General features: G+C 27.3%; 1 protein-coding gene across 1 annotated transcript in view; it reads left to right on the top strand.

Moving 5' to 3' along the window:
• LOC134831858 (protein eyes shut) overlaps window positions 1-21,692 on the top strand; it is a 68,611-nt gene that overhangs the window by 25,984 nt on the left and 20,935 nt on the right. Inside the window, exons 3-7 of the mRNA XM_063845683.1 lie at window positions 3,637-3,789; window positions 3,869-5,166; window positions 7,418-7,773; window positions 9,720-10,037; window positions 10,732-11,087. Of these exons, the coding sequence (XP_063701753.1) occupies window positions 3,637-3,789; window positions 3,869-5,166; window positions 7,418-7,773; window positions 9,720-10,037; window positions 10,732-11,087 (2,481 nt within the window). The remainder of the gene's footprint in view (window positions 1-3,636; window positions 3,790-3,868; window positions 5,167-7,417; window positions 7,774-9,719; window positions 10,038-10,731; window positions 11,088-21,692) is intronic.

A 21,692-nucleotide genomic window follows, 5' to 3' on the forward strand; every position in this document is an offset into this window, starting at 1 on the left:
GATGCGATGGACAGAAAATGCAAATAATTGAATGAATGTCGACAGATGATAAACGAGATGGGATTCCAATTGGTTTCATATCATTGCGATGTGCATTCAATTGTACAAGATATCAAATCGAAATGTTTATTTTTTCTCTCTTTCACTATATATGTTTTTAAGCCTCTGCTGTATTTATCATTACAGAAACTGACAAGTTTTGTTATTTCCATGCGGGAAATTGAAAAGACATGTACGAACAATTAAATGATGATGCATGTAGTTTGTAATTTTCAAATGAAAGCTTTTAGTTCGCAAAAAAAAAAATTAAAATGAAATTTAACGGAAATTTCCTATTTTATATGCTTGGTTTGGATAAAAAGGTAATATTTTTATATATGCTTGGTTTGGATTAATTATTTTTTTTAGTTTTTAAATAAAATTTACAGTTTTCAAAAACTTACCTCAAAAATTGCTCCAAATGCTCAGACAGAAGACACTAATCCCAAAAGTGTCAATTTCCTTTTTTTTCTTTCTAACAAAAAACACCTGAAAGATAGCAAAAACATTTCACTTTGATTATTCGAGTGAACATGAAAATAAATACAAAGAACAAATTGATTGTCAGTTAGAGATTTTCAATTACTTTCAATTACAATCGATTCTTTGATTAAGTTTTTCCCCACTTTTATTTGTTGCCAAACAGAACAATTCCTGCTTCGGCTGCATCTCATGTCATTATCAATAAATCCACAAAACCAACGTTTTTCAATTACCTCGAGCCGTAACAAAAACGCGTTGATTACTTTTCCGCATGACCAAGTCCCGCCCTTCGCCTCTCTCTGGAAATTTATCATCTTCATTTTCCTTTCTGCGATTTCCATTCTCATTCCGAACACAATTCAGATTTTGATAGATTAGATTCACCTCGCCGTCCAACCTTTCCACGTGGTTATCCAAGTATCACAAACAGAAGAGAAAAAAAATTTTTCGTTGTAAGAAAAATTCATTTCTTATTCATCTCGCACTCCTCCGTGAATGATTTTCGTTTCGACATTCGCATCGCATCCAAGCAACAACGAAGACTCGGGTAAATTTGCATCGCAATTCCATTGATGATAGGACATGATAGGAAGCGTAGAACGTGATGCAATACACATCGTCGTCGGGCGGGAGCGGGAGAACGTTATAAATAACACAGAAAAATAGCAAGCATGAAAGTAATTCGAAAGAAAACAGGAAATAACTTACCATGTATCCATGTGAATAATCTGATTCGTGTTTTATTTTGTTAATGTTGTAAGGAGCGATGTCGTTCGGTGTGTCTGCAAGGATATTAAAAGGAGGAGGCGAAGAGCGAAGCACAAGGAAAATAATAAAATAGGAAAATCAAATAAACCTTTGCTTTGCTCTCGCCCGTGCTACAAACATGCAAGAGATATTTGCAAACAAACAGCAAAAAAAAATAAATAGAAAGTGGTTTCTTTGTTGTAAATTTGTTCGTTATGCGTGTTAATATGGGGAGTGTGTGATTGTTCTTACTTATTCTGAACAGGGATGTGATTTTGATAACCCATGAGGGCTCTTCAATGGATTTTTTTTAAATTTTTTTAACTTTAACAGTTTTTTAAGAAAAATTTTTAAAACTTTAGTTGACAAAAAATAAAACTTTTGACTCAAAATTAAGTTTATTTTTGACTTATTCTTGAATTTAAATGTAAGTCAATATATTGATTTTTATTTATTCCAGATTTAAAACATTTTAAATTTTAAAAATTTTAAGAAATAATTTTTGGCTAATTTTAATTAATTATTTAATTAAATTTTAATGATTAAAACGTTTGACTTAAATTTAAAAATTTTTATAACGAAAATAAAAAAAATTATTTAATTCCAGTTTTGTTTTTTTTTTTTAATTTTTCTTTATATTTTTTTAAATATAAATTTAAAAATTAAAGAAAAACACCTAAAATTTTTTTTTTTATTATTTTTAATTAATAAATAAATTTCTTCATGAATTTTTATTCAAAAAATTCCCAAAAATGTTTCCTCATTGTATTTAATTTTTATTAATATAATTTTTGTAAAATTAATTTTTAAATTTTTTAAATTAATTTTTGTTAATTTTAATTAATTTGTAGAGCAACAATTTTACGATAAAATTAAAGGAATGGTAAAAAATTAAAATATTTTAAAAAATATTTTTAAACTTTTTTTAATTTAATAAAATATTTTTAAAATAAATTTCTAAAATTAAAATAATTTTAGCTTTTAACTAATATATTTATTTTTAATTTAATAAAATATTTTTAAATATTAAAAAAAAAAATCATAAAATTTTAAATAAAAATTCAATTAAAAAGTAAAATAATATTTTAACTTTAATTTTAATTTAAAATGTATTTCAATTTAATTTTTAAAAAATACTAATTTATTAAATCATTATTAAAAAAAAAAAATAAATTTTTTATTAAATATTTTTTTAAATTTTTTTTATTAAGTCCAAAATTTTTGAAAATAAAATGGGGGGGGCAAAATTAAAAAAAAAAAATTTTTAAATAATTATTTTTGTTGTTTTTTAATAATCTTCTTTGAAAATTTCAAATTAAAAATTGATTTAAGATTTTTTTTAAAATTTTTTTTTCAAAAAAATTATTATTTCAAGTTAAAATATGAAAAAAAAAATTATTATTTAATTTAATTTTCATTTTTAAATTATTTACCTTTTCATCCTTTTTTTGAAATCCCGAGTTTCCATCACTGTTTGTCTGAAATAGAGAGAAGAAAAAAAAAACAAATTATCAAAGGCCAATCTGAATACTAATATAGTACAGAAAAGTAGAAAAAAATTACAAAGTTGTCTTTTGTACAACAATTTTAATAATAATGAATGAAATCCATCCATGTGAGTTTCGAAGGCGTAGTTTCAATTTTCCCATAATTGCTTTAATAACAAAGAAACCAAAATTGAAACAAATTAATGTCTATTTTTTCTGCTTGGCTCTCACATTTTCTTACGAATGACGCACACATGGAACCATTTTTGCCGCTAAGAGACGCTCCATAAGTGCCATAAATAGTCGTCGTGCGGTTAAAATGTGACGAAACTCGTAAAAATTTATCTACTAGATTTTTCGTCAAACATTTATCATCTTGATCCTTTTTTTTTGTTTATTTATTAAATAAAAGGAACGAAAGTGAAAAGCAAGATAAATGCTTCCTTTTAACGGTCTCACATATTTGGTGGCTGATAAAGCATTTTCTGCCATATTTTTCGGCATCTTCTCTCGTTTTTTTTTTATGGCATTAATAAAATTTTGTTGAGTAAACTGCTGAGAGGAGCAATTTACGCGGCAGCGTGGATAGACAAAGAAAACAGAGAATTTTCGCGATTCGTCGTAATGACAAAAAAGTTGCATGTCATGCTGTAATGAACACTAAAGCAACTCATTTTATAAAATGAAAATAGATGAAAGAAACAATTTTCTTTCATTTCTGCAATTTTTTTTAGTACTTAATTCATTTTGCAGCGCCTTTGAAGCTTTTTGAGAGATGATGAATTATTATAATGCGATAAAAGAGTATTTTTGACCCAATTTTGACAGATAAGCACTTCGGCTCGAAAGATACAAATAAAGTCCTTTTTTTTACTCCCAGGATCCAATTGCGAGCAGAACCTTGACGAATGCCTTTCAAACCCATGTCAAAATGGGGCGACGTGTCACGACAAAGATAACGGCTACACATGTTCTTGTCATCCGGGTTATACGGGCGAGAATTGCGAAACAGATGTGGCTGTTTGTGAAACAGGTAAAATTGAATTAAATTCCTTTCCTCATGATTGATCATTTTTTTTTTCAAAAATAATTTTTCAATTTTTTTTTCTCAGGAAATGGCGAACGTTGTCATCATGGCGGCGAATGCAAAGAAGGTCCCGGACTCGATTTCACGTGTAATTGCGCTCCCGGATGGAACGGACAGTTTTGCGACACGGAAATTAACGAATGCGAATCGGGTCCTTGTCAAAATGGCGGCGTTTGTATTGATAAAGTTGCCGGTTATGCTTGCGCTTGTACCATGGGCTTCACCGGAACAAATTGCGAAGAAGAAATTTTAAAATGTGATCATTCGCCATGTCAAAATCGTGCATTGTGTTTGATGGAAGAGGGCGCTCCGGTTTGTTATTGTGTTCCCGATTTCCATGGCGAACGATGCGAATTTCAATATGACGAATGTCAACTGGGTCCGCGATGCATGAATGGCGGCGTTTGTATTGATGGCGTCGACGATTACAGTTGCAGTTGTTCGCCCGGCATGACTGGAAGACTTTGCGAATGTTTAATTTTGGCAGAGGATGAGGTAGATTGCAATTATACGACAACGTTGACAACAGCGCGCCCTAGCGAGTTATCGACAACGACAGTAGCGTCGCATGAAACGACTTTTGGAAGCACTTTCGATACGACTTTTGTGCCAAAGAGTACGGAAAAGCCCGTTTTTACGACATTTTCGTACAAAACAACTGACGTTACGACAGTGACGACAACAAATTTGCCGCTAACGACATCTGGCGATCAGATAACCTCAACTACCACGGAAGGGCGTTACACGAGCAAATCATTTCGCACATCGACAACTTCCCCTCACGAGGCGCAGACATTTCGTACTCCTGCTGCTAGTTCTGAACTTCCTTATAGCACTGTGTCTCCTACTGATTTTACGGAATTATATACGGATGCGACGACTTTAAGTCATCACTCGACGCCAGATGACGCTGCTTTTACGAGCGAACCAACGACAGATGCGCAATTCACGCGTTTCAGTACGCGCCCAACGCCGGGGCATTTAACGACGCACGAACCAACGCAACCTGTGCCAACTGACGCTCCGGATCATATCACGCATTTCTTCACGGAATTTCCCACTTTGACAACGACAATTCCAACAACGCCCTCTAGCGTGAGTATTTCATCAACTGAATCTCATACAGAGTTGCCAACATCAACGACAACAACAACTACGGAGTTGCCAACGACACATTTCCTGTCATCCAGTACGACAACTGAAGCGCCGCCTACAATCCCGACACGAACTACAACGATCTCGACAACGGAAACGACAGATTGCGCAAAAATTACTTGCCAAAATGGAGGCACTTGTGTTACTTCGAGCTTAAATGGCACAAAGGTAAGTTTTTTTCATAATTTTGTCGTCGTTCGTAACCCACTTTAATGCATCTCATTATGTGAATTATCATCATCATCATCATTCCGCTCACACGATACCAAAAAAAAAAAGACGACAAGAACGTATCAAGACAACAAGTGGCATAATTTGAATCCCATGCGATGTCATGTCGTTCGTCACAGAGATTTTTCTTGCTCTTTGGTAATTATTTCGCTCGAAAAAAGTAAAAAATGACAGGAAACGTCTCTTTGTGTGTGTGTGCTGTTTTTTTTTTGTAGTGTACTTTTGCGAAAAAAACACTTGACACATGCACAGAAATGAAAAAATGATAATTATTTTAAAGAGCACGTCGGTTAATGAGGATGATGATATTTTTCACCTTTATGCAAAAATTGAGTTTTGTGAACTAAAAGAATATTAAAAGATTGAAAAATTGTTAAAATGTTGAGAGATTTAAAATTTGTGTCATAATTAATTTTTTTATTACATTAGTTATTTTAACTTTAATATATTTAAATTATCTGTTAAAAATTTTTGAAATTTTTAAATATTTTTTTTTTATTTTTGCAAAATCTAATATTTTTATCAAAGCAAATTTTAAAATATTAAAAAAAAAAAATTTTTAAATATTTAAAATTTAAAAAAAATATTTAATTTCAATTTATTTTTATTTTTTTATTTTTTTTTTATTTTTTAATATTTTTTTTTAATTTTTTTTATTTTTTTTTTATTTTTTTTAATTTTTTTTATTTTTTTTATTTATTTTTTATTTTTAATTTGTAAAATATTTTTTTATACAATATTTTATTTTACAATTTTTTTTAAATTTTATTTTATATAATTTTTTTAATATTTTTATTTATTTTTTTATAAAATAATTTTTAATACAAAATTTACATTTTTTATTAAATTTCTAATTTTTTATTTTTTTATTTTACAAAATATAAAAAAATCACAATTAATTTTTTTTTGTTGAATAAGAATATTAAATTTTTTATTCATCTTTAAACAAAAAACTGAAAAAAAATTAATTAAAAAAATTTTTTTGTCATTTTCTATGACTGTTTCATACTTATGATTTTCTTGTAAAATTATACAAAATTTCATAATTTTTTTCTTAAGATTAACAAAAAATTTTGAAGAAATATTCTTAAAATTAGAATTTTGTAAATATTCATTAAAAAAATTAAAACTTTTAAAATTCTTTTATTTTTAATTTTTTTTTAATTGAAATTAATTTTTAATTATTTTTATTAAAAATATTTTTTTTTAATTAAAACTCAAAAATTAGAAAAAAAATAATCGAAATTATAATTTTAATTTAAATAAATTTTTAAAACCCAAATTTACAAAAAATAATTGGAAAATTTTTTTTTATAATATTTTTAGTTGTCAAAATTTCAACCGAGTAAAGTAATTTTAATTTAAAAATCACACATAATTTATTTAAAAGTCAATATTTGGCCCAAAGTCATTTTCTCTTGTTAATTTTAATTAACACCAAAACTCATTATTATCGTTCCCAAAAAAGTAAAAAAAAAAGAATTTTTCACCCAATTCCCATTTCGATTTCGTTTAATTTTCTACTTTTTTTTATTATTGTGTCGGTTGTTATTATTGTGCACAAACACTTGTTTTTAATATCATTATGATTATTTTAATTATTTCATTTAAATTAATGTAATTACGGGATCTACTGCGACGCGTAACGTACGTCGCTCGTTTAAAATATGGCAAGAAATAAAATAAACAGCACGTCATTTTATTCACCAAATTTTATTTTTATTCGAGGCGCGCGCGTGTGTGTGTGAGCGAAACCATTTAAATAAAGCGCACAAAAGTTTATGTATGTTCCCAAAAGTTTATTTGCCTGTTTTTTCCACTAGATACATGACGATGTAAAATAATTCGTGTTTATTGTTATTATTGTTGCAATTTTTTTTTTTTTGAGTGAGATGCGTTTGTTTTGGTAATTTTAAAATTCGCACATTATTTAAACATAATTTTAACGTAATATGAGACTTATTTTTTTTCATTGTGTCAAAAAAAAAAAAAAAAAATGATGGACATATAAGTGTTTACCTTCGAAACCAATAAAAAACTCAATTTTGCACGGAGATGACACCAAAATTAATTTAATACATCCATTAAATGCATCGCTGACACGCGTTCAATTAAATAATTTATGATAATATTTTGACCATTTGTATTCCGAGTGACTGTCATCCATTAATTTCTTCCATTTTTTCAGTGCATTTGTGCCTTCAACTTCACCGGCGAGCAATGCGAGCAGAAACTTTCCATTCGACGAGCGGCTTTTGGAGGCGATTCGTACGTCAGTCATCGCATTTTCTTGGATGGAGTGTCGGAACAAAAATCCTTGGATGAAATTTTGCCGCTGAAGATTGAACTTAAAGCACGAACAAGAGCAACGGAAGGTCTGATAATTCTCGCAGCTGGAACAGGAAATCGCGGAGGACATTATATGGCACTTTTTCTGCATCGAGGCTTGTTGCAATTTCAATTTTCGTGCGGATTACAAACGATGCTGTTGAGCGAACTGGAGGCGCCTATTAATTCGGGACACGAGTTTTCAATTCATGCAGAGTGAGTACTTTTTAATTTATTTTTTTTTTTCTAAAAGAAAGCTTTTACGTGATTTTAATTTTTTTGTCTTTTGTTTCAATTCAAAAGTTTTTAATCGTGTGCTTTATTGTTCTAACAGTTTCTTTGAAGTTTTAATGGATGCGATACTTACATATATGAGAGTGTTATTTTTTTTAATTAAAAAAGAAGCATTTGAAAGGGTACAAATTAAAGTTTAAATGTTTTCTAAAGAAAGGAAAAAAATACAAAGTAAAAAATTAAAAAAAATATTTTAATACTTTTTATTTTACTAAAAGATAAAATTTTTGATTCATATTATTTGAATAAATTTTTAATAAATAAAATATTCAAAACTTACAGATTTTTCATAAATTTAAAAATAAAAAATTAAATTAATTAAATAAAAATTAATAATTAGGTAATTAATAATAAATTAATAAATATTAAAATTTATTAATAATTGACAAAAAAAAATATAATAAATTAATTTGAATAAAAATTTCATAAATTTAAATTAAATATTTTTTTTAAATAAATTTCAGTTAATTTTTTTATAATTAAAATAAAATTAATTTAGTAAAAAAAATAATAAATAAATTAACTTAAAAAAATTAAGTTATTAAAATTAAGTTAAGTTAAGTTAAATTATTTAAATAAAAAATAAATTAACAACATGATATAAATTAAAAAATATTAATTTTCGATTTTAATTAATTCATAAAAATTAAATTCTTAAAATTAAATAATTAATTAATTTAATTTTTTTTATTTATTTTTTTTTTGTATTGAAAATTCAAAATTGAAAATTTTATTAAAATATGATAAATCTATAAATTTTAAATTAAAATTAAAAATTAATATCATAAAAAATTAGAAGTTTTTTCAAAAATTAAAAAAAGATCATAAAAAAATTTAGAAATGAATAAATAATTATCAAAATTTAATTAAAAAAAAAAAACAAAAAGGTTAATAAAATAATATTATTTTTTTAATTCATCAAAAAAGTAAAAATTATTAAAATTAAAAACTTTTAAAATTTTTAAATAAAATTTACAGCAACATTTTTAAAAAATTATTGTAATTTTTCAATTGATACTTAACAAAAAAAAATTCTCAAATTGATTTTTTTTTTCATAGTAAATCAACTTCCTTTCATGCAACGTATCAACTTTTCGAGCAAAAACGTGTAATTTTTTCCGATATTTTATGACTTCCGTCACCACAAACCCATAAAAATACATCAGATATTCAATAAAACCTCCAATAATAATCGTAAATCATCGACAAATTTCCATGCATATTCCATCATCAAACAACTTATTTTTTCTGTACATTTTTTTCCCTTCCCTGCGTTTCATGCCACGACTATCATTATTGCTATTATTATTGTAATTCAATACATATTTATCAACATTTTATTTATTTATAAATATGCTAAAAATTCTGATTTATGACACACGGGCGCACAACATACGTGAAAAGAACATTTCAGGAAGTCGAAACACGCATCCGTTTAACAAACATTACTTGCATGCGAACGACGCGGCGCAGGATGATGATGGGCCTCATATTTGTGTTTTGGTGTGCGTTTGTTTACAATTTCCATGAACGCAATGAAATGCCATAAATCAGATAAATTATTTAGATAATTTTAAATAGTATTAACGGTGCTTTTGCAATCGTCATGCGGTTTTTTGTGTTGAGAACGCGTGTTAGATGGAGACGTCTGGTTTTTTTTCAAGAATTTTTTTTATTTATTTTTTAAGCCTTTTGACCTAATTTTAAATTGCGTGTTATTTTCATCTAAAAAAAATTACAAAGCAAAAAAAAAATTTGTTTGTTAAGTAAAAAATTTTTCAAGAGCAAACTTACTTTTTGAAATAAAAAAATTAAATATATTTTTTTTTTAATTAAAAATTAAATTAAAAACTTTTTTTTTCTTTCAGACTCGATTTCAGTCGAAATCACTCCCATTGCAATGCCTCACTGCGTGTTAATGATACACTTGCGATGAGCGGCGATCAACCAACATGGCTGAATGCCAATGCCAAAAATCGTTACGGAAATCGTCGTAAAGTTGTACAAGTGAAAGAAGATACCGACGAAGACGCCAAAAATTCCGTGAAAAATGTTTGGCTCCATTTGGGCGGCGCTCCTCAACTCGACCAAACAATTGGATTGTTTAACGATCTTCCAGCGGGACAAGGATTCACAGGATGTTTGCATTCGCTAAAAGTAAATGGAGGCAGGAGAGAAATTTTCAGGTGAGTTAAAATTTTAATTAAAAATAATTAAAAAGTTAAATTTAAAGGTAAAATTTTTAAAAATGTTTTACATTTCGTCTAAATTTGATTTTATTATTTTTTTTTAAATTTAATTTTTTTTTATTTATTTTTTTTAGGCTTAAAATATTTTTGTATTAAATTTTTTAAAAATTATTTTTTTTTAATTTTTTAAAAATTATTTTTTTTTTATTTTATTTTATTTTATTTATTTATTTTATTTTTATTTTTTTTTTTTTTTTTGAAGAGTTAAAATAAATTCGGTTTGTGATCAAAAAAATATTAAAAATTTAATTTTTTATCGTTATTTCGTAATTTTTTGTTCAAATAAAACTCAAATTGTAAAAAAAAATCACAAATTAAATTTTTTTATTGAAAGAATTTTTAAAAAATTATTGAATTTTTTTTACTAAATATTACTCAAAAATAAAAAAAAATATTTTAATTTTATTAAAATTAAAAAAAAAAAATCTTTTAAAAATCTTTTTAAATTTAATTGTTTTAAAAAATTGAAAAAAATGAAAAATTAATATTTTTTTTTCTTCAAAATTATCATAAAACAAACCTTTTCCCATTTCAAGGTTCAAAATAATGTAAAACATTTTTTTAAAAATTTCACTCAAACAAACAATTTTCATGCTAAAATAAATATAAAAATTCTAAAAACTCCCCACAGCGATGCCTTTGATGGATTCAATGTGCAAGAATGCGGCTCGTTGGCATGCCTTTCGAATCCATGTCGTAATGGCGCAACATGCATCGAAGAAGACGAAGACGACGACGAAACGGGACACGATGAAAGTGAAAATGACGTTCATAATCACTCGTTTTTCACGTCGTTGTCGACAAACAGCGCGAATGGCGGCGACAAATGGCGATGTAAGTGCACAACTGGATTTATGGGACCGACATGCGAAATTTCCATTTGCGATAATAATCCGTGTCAATATGGCGGCACATGTGTGACATTCCCCGGAAGCGGTTATTTGTGTTTATGCCCTCTTGGCAAGCATGGACATTATTGCGAGCACAGTAAGTAGAAAAATTTCTATTTTTTATATATTTTTTTTTGTTGAATTGAAGGAATTGAAAAAAATTTATTGAATTTTGAAATTTTTTGGGAAAATTGACTTTTGAACAAATTTAAAGCACGTTGTAAGGAGCAGAAGCAGCAGTTAAAGCATAATATTCTCCATCAGGAATTGAAAATTCCAAATAATAATATTTTCGAGCCTTTCATGAACGACAAAGTTGATTTTTTCTTCGTAATTTGTCGAAAGTAGGTCGGAAATACTACCCGATATTGCGAAAAATGCAAAAATTAAAATTGCGAACGTCTTCATGGTGTTTCAATTTCGATCTAATTCATTAAGTCGCAAATTTAAGAAAAAAAAATTTCCAAGGTTTTTAAAAAATGTTTGAACAGTTTGTTTAATATGTCAAAAATATTTATTCAGTTGAGTATTTTTTTTTTAACAACATTTTTTATAGTGAATTCCGCGCGTTAGTCATTGACTTGTTCGATCATGAACGAAAATCGTTGTTACTAACTGACGTGTTTTTTTTAAATTTTAAAATAAAATTGAGAAGTTTTCAATTTTTTATTGAGATAAAGAAAAAGATTTTTTTTTTAGATTTCAAAAAATAAAAAAAAATATTTAAAAAAATACTATATTAAAAATTTAAATTTAAAAATTAAAAATTTAAACAAAAAAAGTTAAAATAAAATATTAACACATAAAAAAATTAAATAGTTTTTTATTATTTTCTTAAAATTTAAATAAATTAAATTAAAAAAGAATTAAATAATAATTTTTTTATGTTTTAAATATTTTATTTATTTCAATTTTTTTAATTAAATTTTTATTTTTTAAATTAATAAACTAATTAATTAATAAATATTAATGATCGGTCATATTTATAAATAATTTTTTAAATTTAATTTTTTGAAGGAATAAAAATTACATTTATCTAAAAAAAATTTCAAAGTTGAAAAAAAATAAATTTATTCATTTTTTCAAAAAATTAAAAATAATACATTTTATATTAAATATTTTCCAAAATAATGAAATTAAATTTAATAAAAAAAACTAAAATATTAAACATCGATTTTATTTTTTTAATAATTAATTTTTTTAAATTTTATATTTTGAAAGATATAAAAATTATATTTATTTTTAATTTTCAAAAATTAAAAAAAAAAACACTCAATTTTTTTAAATATATTATTAAGCTCAATTGTTTTTTTTTTAAATAATTTTTAAACAAAAAAAAATACATTTAATTAATTTTATTTAAATAAAAAAAAAAATGTTGAAAATCGAAAATCTTGAAAAGGCGAAAAAAATTTTCATTTCAACACAAAAAATTACAAAACATTATAAGGTTCATCTTTTCGCGTATCCGCATAATATTCTCCATCCGGAATACTAAAATCCATCTTGTATCCCATAGAGACCCGTCTTCCGAAATTCTCTACATTTGGCGTTCTTTGTTGATTAATGCATATCATATGATACTTTTCCTGAATATGCCTCTCCGAAACCAACGGAAATTCATGTTCGAACGAATTTATGTAGAAAATCGGACACATTCCATGCCCGCCCCACGTATCGAGCGTTTGTCCCGACTGAACATATCCGCAATGTCCCATATTGACGCTCTTCTGGCAATATCGAAGTATTGTTCCTGCCTCGCCACTCGTATGGATGCACTGAACTTGACGAGCAGCCTTTTTAGCATTTCTAACAGGAGAGCTAAATGAGAAAAATCCGGGACCAGCGGGATCACAAGCATCAATTCGACCAAATCGCTTCTCACCAAACTCGTAAGCAGCTTGAATTGCGATGTGAGAACCGTAACTGAAGCCAAACATGAGTCCGTTGGCAGTGTCATACCCCAAATTGTTCAATTGGTGCAATTTGCGCGTCAAAATTTCTTGGATACCATTGAAATGGGTAAGGAGGAATGCATAATTTTGTTTCGTGTAATGTCTAAAAATCGAAAAAAAAAATTAAATTACAAAAATAATAAAAAAAATAATTTCTCACGAATATTCCATCCAGAAAATGCATCCTCCTCGATGCGTTGACACCTTTTCGATCAACGGAAGAGCCCACGGAGTCTCAATTCCTTCCGACAATCCACAAAGAATGATGGTAATTGGCTCATTCGTTGGACATTTTTCTAAAAGTTCATCGTTGTTCTTAAATGTCGAGTTGAACAAAAATGCGTTGTCTTTGTAGACGTTGAATAAAATATTTTTTTCGTATTCAGAACACAAAAATCCCGTTACTTGTAAAAACAGAACAAAAATTATTCCTTGTAGCTTCATTTTTCTTGAAATTTCGAGAAAAACTGAAAATATTTTTTAAAAAATTAATATTTTATACCGAAACTTTGACCGAAATTCGTTGACGTCAATTTGAACAACTTTGTCAAGCAATTAATTCAATATTTGTCTTTATGACAGGATGACAGTTTATTTTTTTTTATTATAAAAAATAAATTGCGCTGAAAAGTTTGATGGAATATTTTGTAATATTTTTTTTTTGTATTATTTCATTTAAAAAAATTAAAATTTTTTATTTTAAAAAAAAATTAATTAAATTTCAAATATTTTTAAAAAATTATTTTTTTACAATTTATTTTAATTTCAATTCGAATTTTATTTTTTATTTTATTTTATTTTAAAAAATATTTTTAAATTAAATTTTTTTCTATTAATTTTTTATTAATTAAAAATAATTTTTTAAAAATATTAATTATTTAAATAATTAATTTTTTTAATTAAAATTTAAATTACTTTTGATAAATTAGTTATTTAAATTTATTAAATTAATAAATAATTAAAATTAAAATTTAATTATTAAAATTAATATTTTTTAATTTATAAAATTATAATTTTATTTTAATTAAAATTTAATTAATTTTTATTTTAATTTTATTTATTTAATTTATTAATTTAATTATTAATTTAATTTATTTAATTTTTTTAATTATTAAATTGAATTAATAAATTAATGTTTTTTAAAATTAAGAAGAACAAATATTCGAAACGTGAAACATTTTTGACAGTTGTAATGTCCTTTGATCTATTATGATCTTACGATCACCAAATAGAGATGGCGCTGTTTTTAAAATTTTTTGCTATTAATACACACAGTAATTCACATGAAAATCAATTTGAACAAACAAATATTAAATTTTATGTGAGCTTCTATTTTTTTTAATAACAAAATTTTTATTAGTTTAATCATCTTAATTTTTATTGCTAAAAATCAAACATTATAAGGCGTTTTCACAAAAGTATCAGCAAAGTAACTTCCATCAGGAATGCTAAAATCCATATGAAATCCCATTTGCGGAACACCTTCAATCTCCGTTAAATTTCCTTCCGGAATTGAAGCGTCACATAGTTGCTTATATTTTTCTTCTATCATTGCTTTTGGTACCAATTTAAACACATTCTTAAAGGAATTCGTGTAATACGTGGGACACAAATAATGCGGATCGCCAAAAGTTGCTTGAGTTTTTCCACATCTTCCCATATTGACACTTTTTTGTCCGAATCGCAAAGATGTCGCCAAAATTTCCGACGTATGAATAACTTGAACTTTCGTTGCCGCCATCGAAGCATGCACAACTGACGAAGAGTTCATCGTAAATAAAGGACCAGCTGGATCGCAAGAATCAACACGCCCGAAAGTCGTTGAGTTTGAACTTGCCAAATTATATTGATAGGCAGCTTCAAGAACCAACATGCCGCCATAACTGAACCCAAACATATGAGCTTCGGCAAGATTGTAACCTAAATCTTCGAGTTCGAGTAATTTTCCCGCCAAAGCGCCTGTCATGGCGGAAAAGTTTGACACGAGGAGATTGTAGTCAATAGAAGCGCCGCTAGGGTTAATTGAAAAAAAAATTTTTTTTCGAAAATAATTTAAAAAAATCCAAAACTTACGAATATTCCATGAAAAGAACACAACCTCCGCGAGCAGCAAGAAATTCCGTAGTTAAAGGTTTTCGCCAAATGGTGAGCTTTGTCTCGAGATAACCATGAACGATGATCGTAAGATTCGAAGATGGCGGACATTTTTCAAGTAATGTGGCATTTTTAGTCCAATAGAAATCCGCTACTTTCGTTTTTGAAACGAGATATTTGATTTTTGCTAAATTTTGACATGAAAAAGTAGCAAATTGAAAATATAAAAGGAACAAAATTCCGAAAAAATTCATTTTAGTTACTTTTTACTGAAAAGGTTCGATCAAGACTGATAAAAAAGAAAGAAAGATGATTGGCAAAAATGACAGCTGTTAAAATGTAAATAAAATATTTTGTAAAGAAATTTCCGCTTGGAAACTATTTTTCATAAAATCAACTTAAAATTGACTTTATTAATAATTTTTTTTTATAAATTTAAACTTTTTCACTTTTTAAGTCAATATTATTTTAATCTGATATTTTTCGCAAAATTTAATTTTTTTTCTTGTACAATTCTTATATTAATTTGATAAAAAACACACTTGGATCAATGTATATTCATCTGTTTCGAATATTTTTAAATCATTATTCACTGTTCAAGGATTTTTCGAGAATACTTAATTTTTTAAATTTTTGTTAGGTTTTTTATATATTTTTTTTTTTTTTTTTTGTATTTAATTTAAATTTTAATTCAAAAAATAAATTTAAAAAAAAAAATAAAATAAAATAAAATAAAAAATATTTTTGTGGTTAAAAAAATTTTTTTTTAAATATATTTTATAATTTTAATAAATTAAATTTTTTAATAATTTTTTTATTTTTCTAAAATTATATTTAAGATAAAATTTTAGGAAGTCGAATTTCGAGCTAAATATTAAAAAAAAATAAATAAAAAATTATTTATTTAAAATAAAAAGTTTTAATTCTTGATCGTTTTCGAATTTTCTCGAACACTGCGTAATAAAAAATTCTGCGCATTTGTATGAAAACACACCTGGGTCAACTTTATGTTCAATGTCTTTATTGTTTTCATATTTGAACATATTGAAAACTTCTAAAAAAAAGTCAAGCAAACATAAAAAAAATGTGACGCAATTTAACGGACAAAAATCAACATTTTAAATTTTCTGACATTTCATTAACGCAAAAAAAAAAAATAAAACAGATTTTGACAATATTTGCAAAAAATACGTTTTTAGCTAATTTTAGTAATTTTTTTAAAGGAGTTGGTAACAAAATTTTTAAATTTTACAAAAAAAAAATTTTTAAGTTTAAAAAACCAAATAATGAAAAACTAAAAGAAAAAATCATTTTAATTGTTTAGAAAAAAAAACTTTTCCTTTTCACAAAAAAATTAAATAAAAAAAAAATTGTAAAAAAAAATAAAAAAAATTTCAAGAAATTTTTTATTTTTCAATAACAAATTTTTGTAATGAAGTAATTTATTTATTTCATATCAAGACTTTCTTGACAAAAATCGAAGCAAAACCGCTTCAAACAACATTATGAGGCGGATCGTATTTAACATCTGCGTAATATTCGCCATCTTCAAGCGTAAAGTCGAAGCGATATCCCATCGTGTAAGTTGGCGACGATGGCAACGTTGGGGTATGTTGTCGATTGATGCACGTCGTGTCATATTTGGTGTCAATATGCGCCTTCGGAACCAATTTAAAGTCATTCGTGAACGAACTGATGTACGCATCGATGCACAAATAGTGATTTCTCACAAAAATAATAGGATTTGGTTGCGTACCACAAATCCCCAAATTCACGCTTTTCGGGCAGAATCGTTTTCCGGTTCCCAAAATCATGCTTGTGTGCATGCACTGAACATCTATTGCGGATGCATTAACTTGTTGGAAGGCCTTTGGCGTTGTATTAGCCACCCAGACATCAGAAGCAGGTTCACACGCATCAATTCGTGCAATTTTTTTGGGTCCAAAATAGTGAGCAGCGGAAATTACTTGATACGCTCCAAAACTGAATCCCCACATAAAAATGTTGGCAGGATCGTATCCGAGTTCCTCGAGTTGCTTCAATTTTCGTATCAAAACTGCATTAATTTCGTCAAATTGGCTAAAAAGGACTTCATAATGATCAGGGTCTGGAATCGCAGCAGGCGGATCTACCATGCTGTATTTTCTACAAAAAAAAAAATAAAAAAAAATCAAGAAAAAGAAAAAAAAATCTTACGAAAAATCCATCCACATAACGCATCCGCCACGATGGGTATGAAAAGCTGCGATCAACGGTGCTGCATAATAAATTGTAGTAGATTCATTCCATCCGTGCACCAAAATCGTCATGGGCTCGTTAACGGGACATTCTTTCTTCAGAGTACAATTGTTGCAAAAACTCGACTTGAAAGGCTCCTTTCCTTGCTTATGAACGAAAAATTTGATATTCTTTTCGTAATTCTCTTGCCCAAAAGCAAGAACGAAAAATTGAACGAGTGTCACGAGAATTGCTGCTTGAACCTTCATTTTAAAAGTCCGATAAGAAACTAGCCTTGGATTATGAAATTTTGCTCATTTTAAACGATTTTTGGTGCAAACAATTCGATTACGTAGATAGACTTCAAATATGTGAACAAGTTTTGGGTATTTTTTCATCAATACTTCTAAAAGAGTTTTTGTCAAAAATATTTGCTGAAAAAACACGAAAAATTAACTAATATTATTTTTTATGCCAGTTTTCACAAATAGAGACGTTTAAAAATAATTTTTATCACATTTTGTTGTTTTAAGACTTTGATCGAGAATGATTTTTCATTCACAAAAAAAATATTTAATTGACGATTTTTAATGCAATAAATCATTGATCATTGTAAAATTTTATTTTTCATTATTAAAATTTTGGTTGATTTAAAAAAAAATGTAAAAAAAAGTTATACATATTTGAAATTAAATTTTTATAAAATACGTACAACTTCCTATTTAACGAATTGGTTTGTGTTCACGAAATTCGTTATATAGCAACATCGTTGCTGTATAGCGAATTTCAAAAATAACCCAATATACAACTGGATTTTTCATCCCAGTGCATATTTTAGCTTTTTAAAGTATTATACACTCGATATTTTCCCTAGTTGACATTTTAAAATATTTGCCCCAATGCACATTCAAGATTTTTGACCTAAAGCGCATTTAAAAACTTTGACCCGATGCACATTTAATAAGTTTGCCACAATGTAAATCTATCCTTTTTTGCCCCATTTGACATTTTTATTTAATTGGCCCAATGCAAATTCAAAATTTTTGACCCAATGCATAATTGAAAATTTTTTATCCAAAACACATATAAAAACTTCGCCCCAGTTGACATTTTGAAATTTTTACCCTAATTAACACTAAATACTATCGTCCCAATGCACATTTTGGGTATCTAACCCTGCTCAAAACGTAAAATTCGTTATACAGCAACGTTATTTTTCGCTAAATGGGGATTCGTTATATAGCAACTTCGCTATATAGCAACTTCGTTAAATGGGAAGTTGTACGTACCGTAATGTAGATAATTCTTTTGGAAAAAAATAATCCGTTCTATAAACGAAAATAGGTTTTTCAATTCGTTCTTTATACATTTTACACTTTATACACATTTATACATAATTTTTTTTTAATTTTTAACGAAATTTCGAAATTTTTCAATAATTTTAACAAAATTTTTTAGAATGAATTATTTTAATGAATTTTTATTAATTAATTTTTTGATTTTATGAAAAATAATTTAAAATATGTCTAAAATTTTTTTTTTATTTTTTTTTATTTGATTATTGAAAAGTGATTTTTTTTAATGAGATTTTAAATTTTTTTTAAACTGTTATACTACTTTTTCTGAACAAAATTTATTTTCCTGCAAATGCGCATTAAACAACATTATACGGTGGTGTTTTTATGAGATCTGCGTAATATTCTCCATCCTCAAGCGAAAAGTCGAAGCGATATCCCATCGTATACGATGGCGACGAAGGCAACGTTGGTGTAGGCTGTTGATTTAGGCACTTCAACGGAATAAAAGGCTTGCTATATTTACTTTCGATAACCGTTTTTGGTACCAGTTTAAAATCATTTGTGAAAGCGCTTATGTAGGCTTTTGGACACAAATAGTGATTGTCTTTAGCTATTTGCGTGCTATTTCCAAGTGCTAGTTCAATAAGATCTTGATTGCCACACTGTCCCATATTGATACTTTTCGGGCAGAATCGTTGATCTGTTCCCAAAAGTTTGCTTGTGTGAACGCATTGAACATTTGTTGCGGAATCTTTAGCAAGGGGTTGTGCTCCTACATCAGAGCCAGGTAATAAAATAGATGCTGGATCACAAACATCGATTCGCCCAATTTTTTTAGGACCAAAATTGTAAGCAGCTGTGAATGATAAATACGATCCGAAACTGAATCCCCACATGAAAATGTTGGCAGGATCGTAACCAATTTCATCCAATTGGTGCAGTTTTCGTCTTAAAACTGCTTCAATGCCCCCAAAGTGAGGAACGAGGTATAGGGGATAATGTGTAAAGTTTTCAGAGCCCGTAATGCTGTATATACTAAAAAAAAAAAAATTGAAAAATAATTAAAAATTATGCAATAAAAAAAATTAAAAATATTACGAATAATCCATCCACATAACGCATCCGCCACGATGAGTTTTAAAAGCCTCGATCAAAGGATATCCGTATTCAACTTCGATATCTTCGGTCCATCCGTGCACGATAATTGTCATGGGCTCATCAACCGGACAATTTTTCTTCAAAGTACAATTGTTGCAGAAATTTGACTTGAACATTTCTTGTCCTTCCTTATAAACCTCAAATTTTATGTTTTTTTCGTAATCCTCTTGCCCAAAGGCAAAAACGAAAAATTGAACGAGTGCCACGAAAATTGCTGCTTGAAACTTCATTTTAAAAGTTCGATAGAAAACTAACTTTGAATTCTTAAATTTCACTCATTTTAAACGATTTTTAGGCTTCGTGGCAAAAACTTTTCTATTTCGCACATAGGTACCAAATATTTGAACAAGTTTTGGTTTTTTCAGCTATGATGGAAGTTTTTGTCGAAAATATTTGCTTTTGAAAAAAACAAATATTAGGTACTTTTGAACTTTTTTTTTACAAAAACAGATATTTTAAAATAATTTTTGCTAATTTTATTGAAAAAAAAAATTTTTTTACTTAATTTTTTTTCTCAAATTTTTTAACGTCGATTTTAAACATTTAAAAAAATGTTCATATTTCCGGTTTATGAGCTTTGGATTTGAAGAATAATGTTCAATTAAAAAATTGATTAAGGCCGCTCCAAATTTTTTTCTATGTTTTTGTCCCATGCCCCATTTCATAAGTCGAACATTCAAAGAAGCAAAATAAAAAAAAAGTTAAAAATTTCATCAAAGTTGACCGTGTTTTGTGTTTTTTCATAATTTTTTAATAAATTATTAAATTTTTTTTCAATTTTTAAAATTTTTTTTTTGGAAAATGAAATTTAACATGAATTTTCTTCTCAAAAAATTTTTTCAAAAAAATATTATAGTTTTTTTTTTAATTTTTTAGTTTAAATTTTTTAACTATATATTCTGAGATCAATTTTAAATCATCAAACCTCAATGTAAATATCATAAAAACAAGTAAAAAATGAATTAAGGACCAAAGATTGTTTAAATTTTGTCATTTTGTATAAAAAAGTATTTCAAAGCTTTGAAAAAAAACCTTTTGGGACAAAAACATGGGAAAAAAATGGAAACAATTTTTAACTTAGAAGTTTTAATCGATTTATTTTTTATTTTATTTTATTTATCAATGCCAAGTTCTGGCAGAAAAGTTATTTACAATACATATATTCATTTTATGTAATTTTGAAAAACAATTTTTGTATATTTTTTTAATATTGTTTAAGATAAAATTTCTTCTTCAAACTTCAAAAAATGCACATTAAAGAACATAGTGTGGCGGGTCTTTCTTAAGATCTGCGTAATATTCTCCATCCGCTAGCGAAAAGTCGAAGCGATATCCCATCGTGTACGATGACGATGAAGGGAACGTTGGTGAAGATGGACGAAGCAAACAAGCCGAGAGGGCAGAACCGAAATACCTGCTTGTAATTGTCGCCTTTGGAACCAATTTAAAATCATTCGTGAATGAGCTTATGTAGGCCGTTGGACACAAATAGTGATGCTCTTCAGCTGCTTTAGTTGCATTTGGTAATAAATCAAGAGCACCTTGCCTGCCACATTGTCCCATATTGATACTTTTTGGACAGAATCGGTTAATTGTTCCCAAAATAATGGTTGTGTGAATGCATTGAACATCTATCGCGGAATCTTTGGCAAGGGGTTGTGCTCCTACATCCCCCAGATCGATATTAGAAGGATCACAAGCGTCGATTCGCCCGATTTTTTTAGGACCGAAATTGTAAGCAGCTGTAATTGATAGATACGATCCGAAACTAAATCCCCACATGAAAATGTTGGCAGGATCGTAACCAATTTCCTCCAATTGGTGCAATTTTCGTCTTAAAACTGCCTCAATGCCGCTAAAGTGCGGTACAAGAAGTGCAGTATAATCTGAAATATTTTTAGTGCCTGTAATGCTGTATTTACTAAAAAAAATAAAAAAAAAATTATGAAAAAAATCTGAAGAAAAAGAAAAATTTTTAAA

Source organism: Culicoides brevitarsis, chromosome 2, assembly GCF_036172545.1.
Source record: "Culicoides brevitarsis isolate CSIRO-B50_1 chromosome 2, AGI_CSIRO_Cbre_v1, whole genome shotgun sequence".
NCBI lineage: Eukaryota > Metazoa > Arthropoda > Insecta > Diptera > Ceratopogonidae > Culicoides > Culicoides brevitarsis.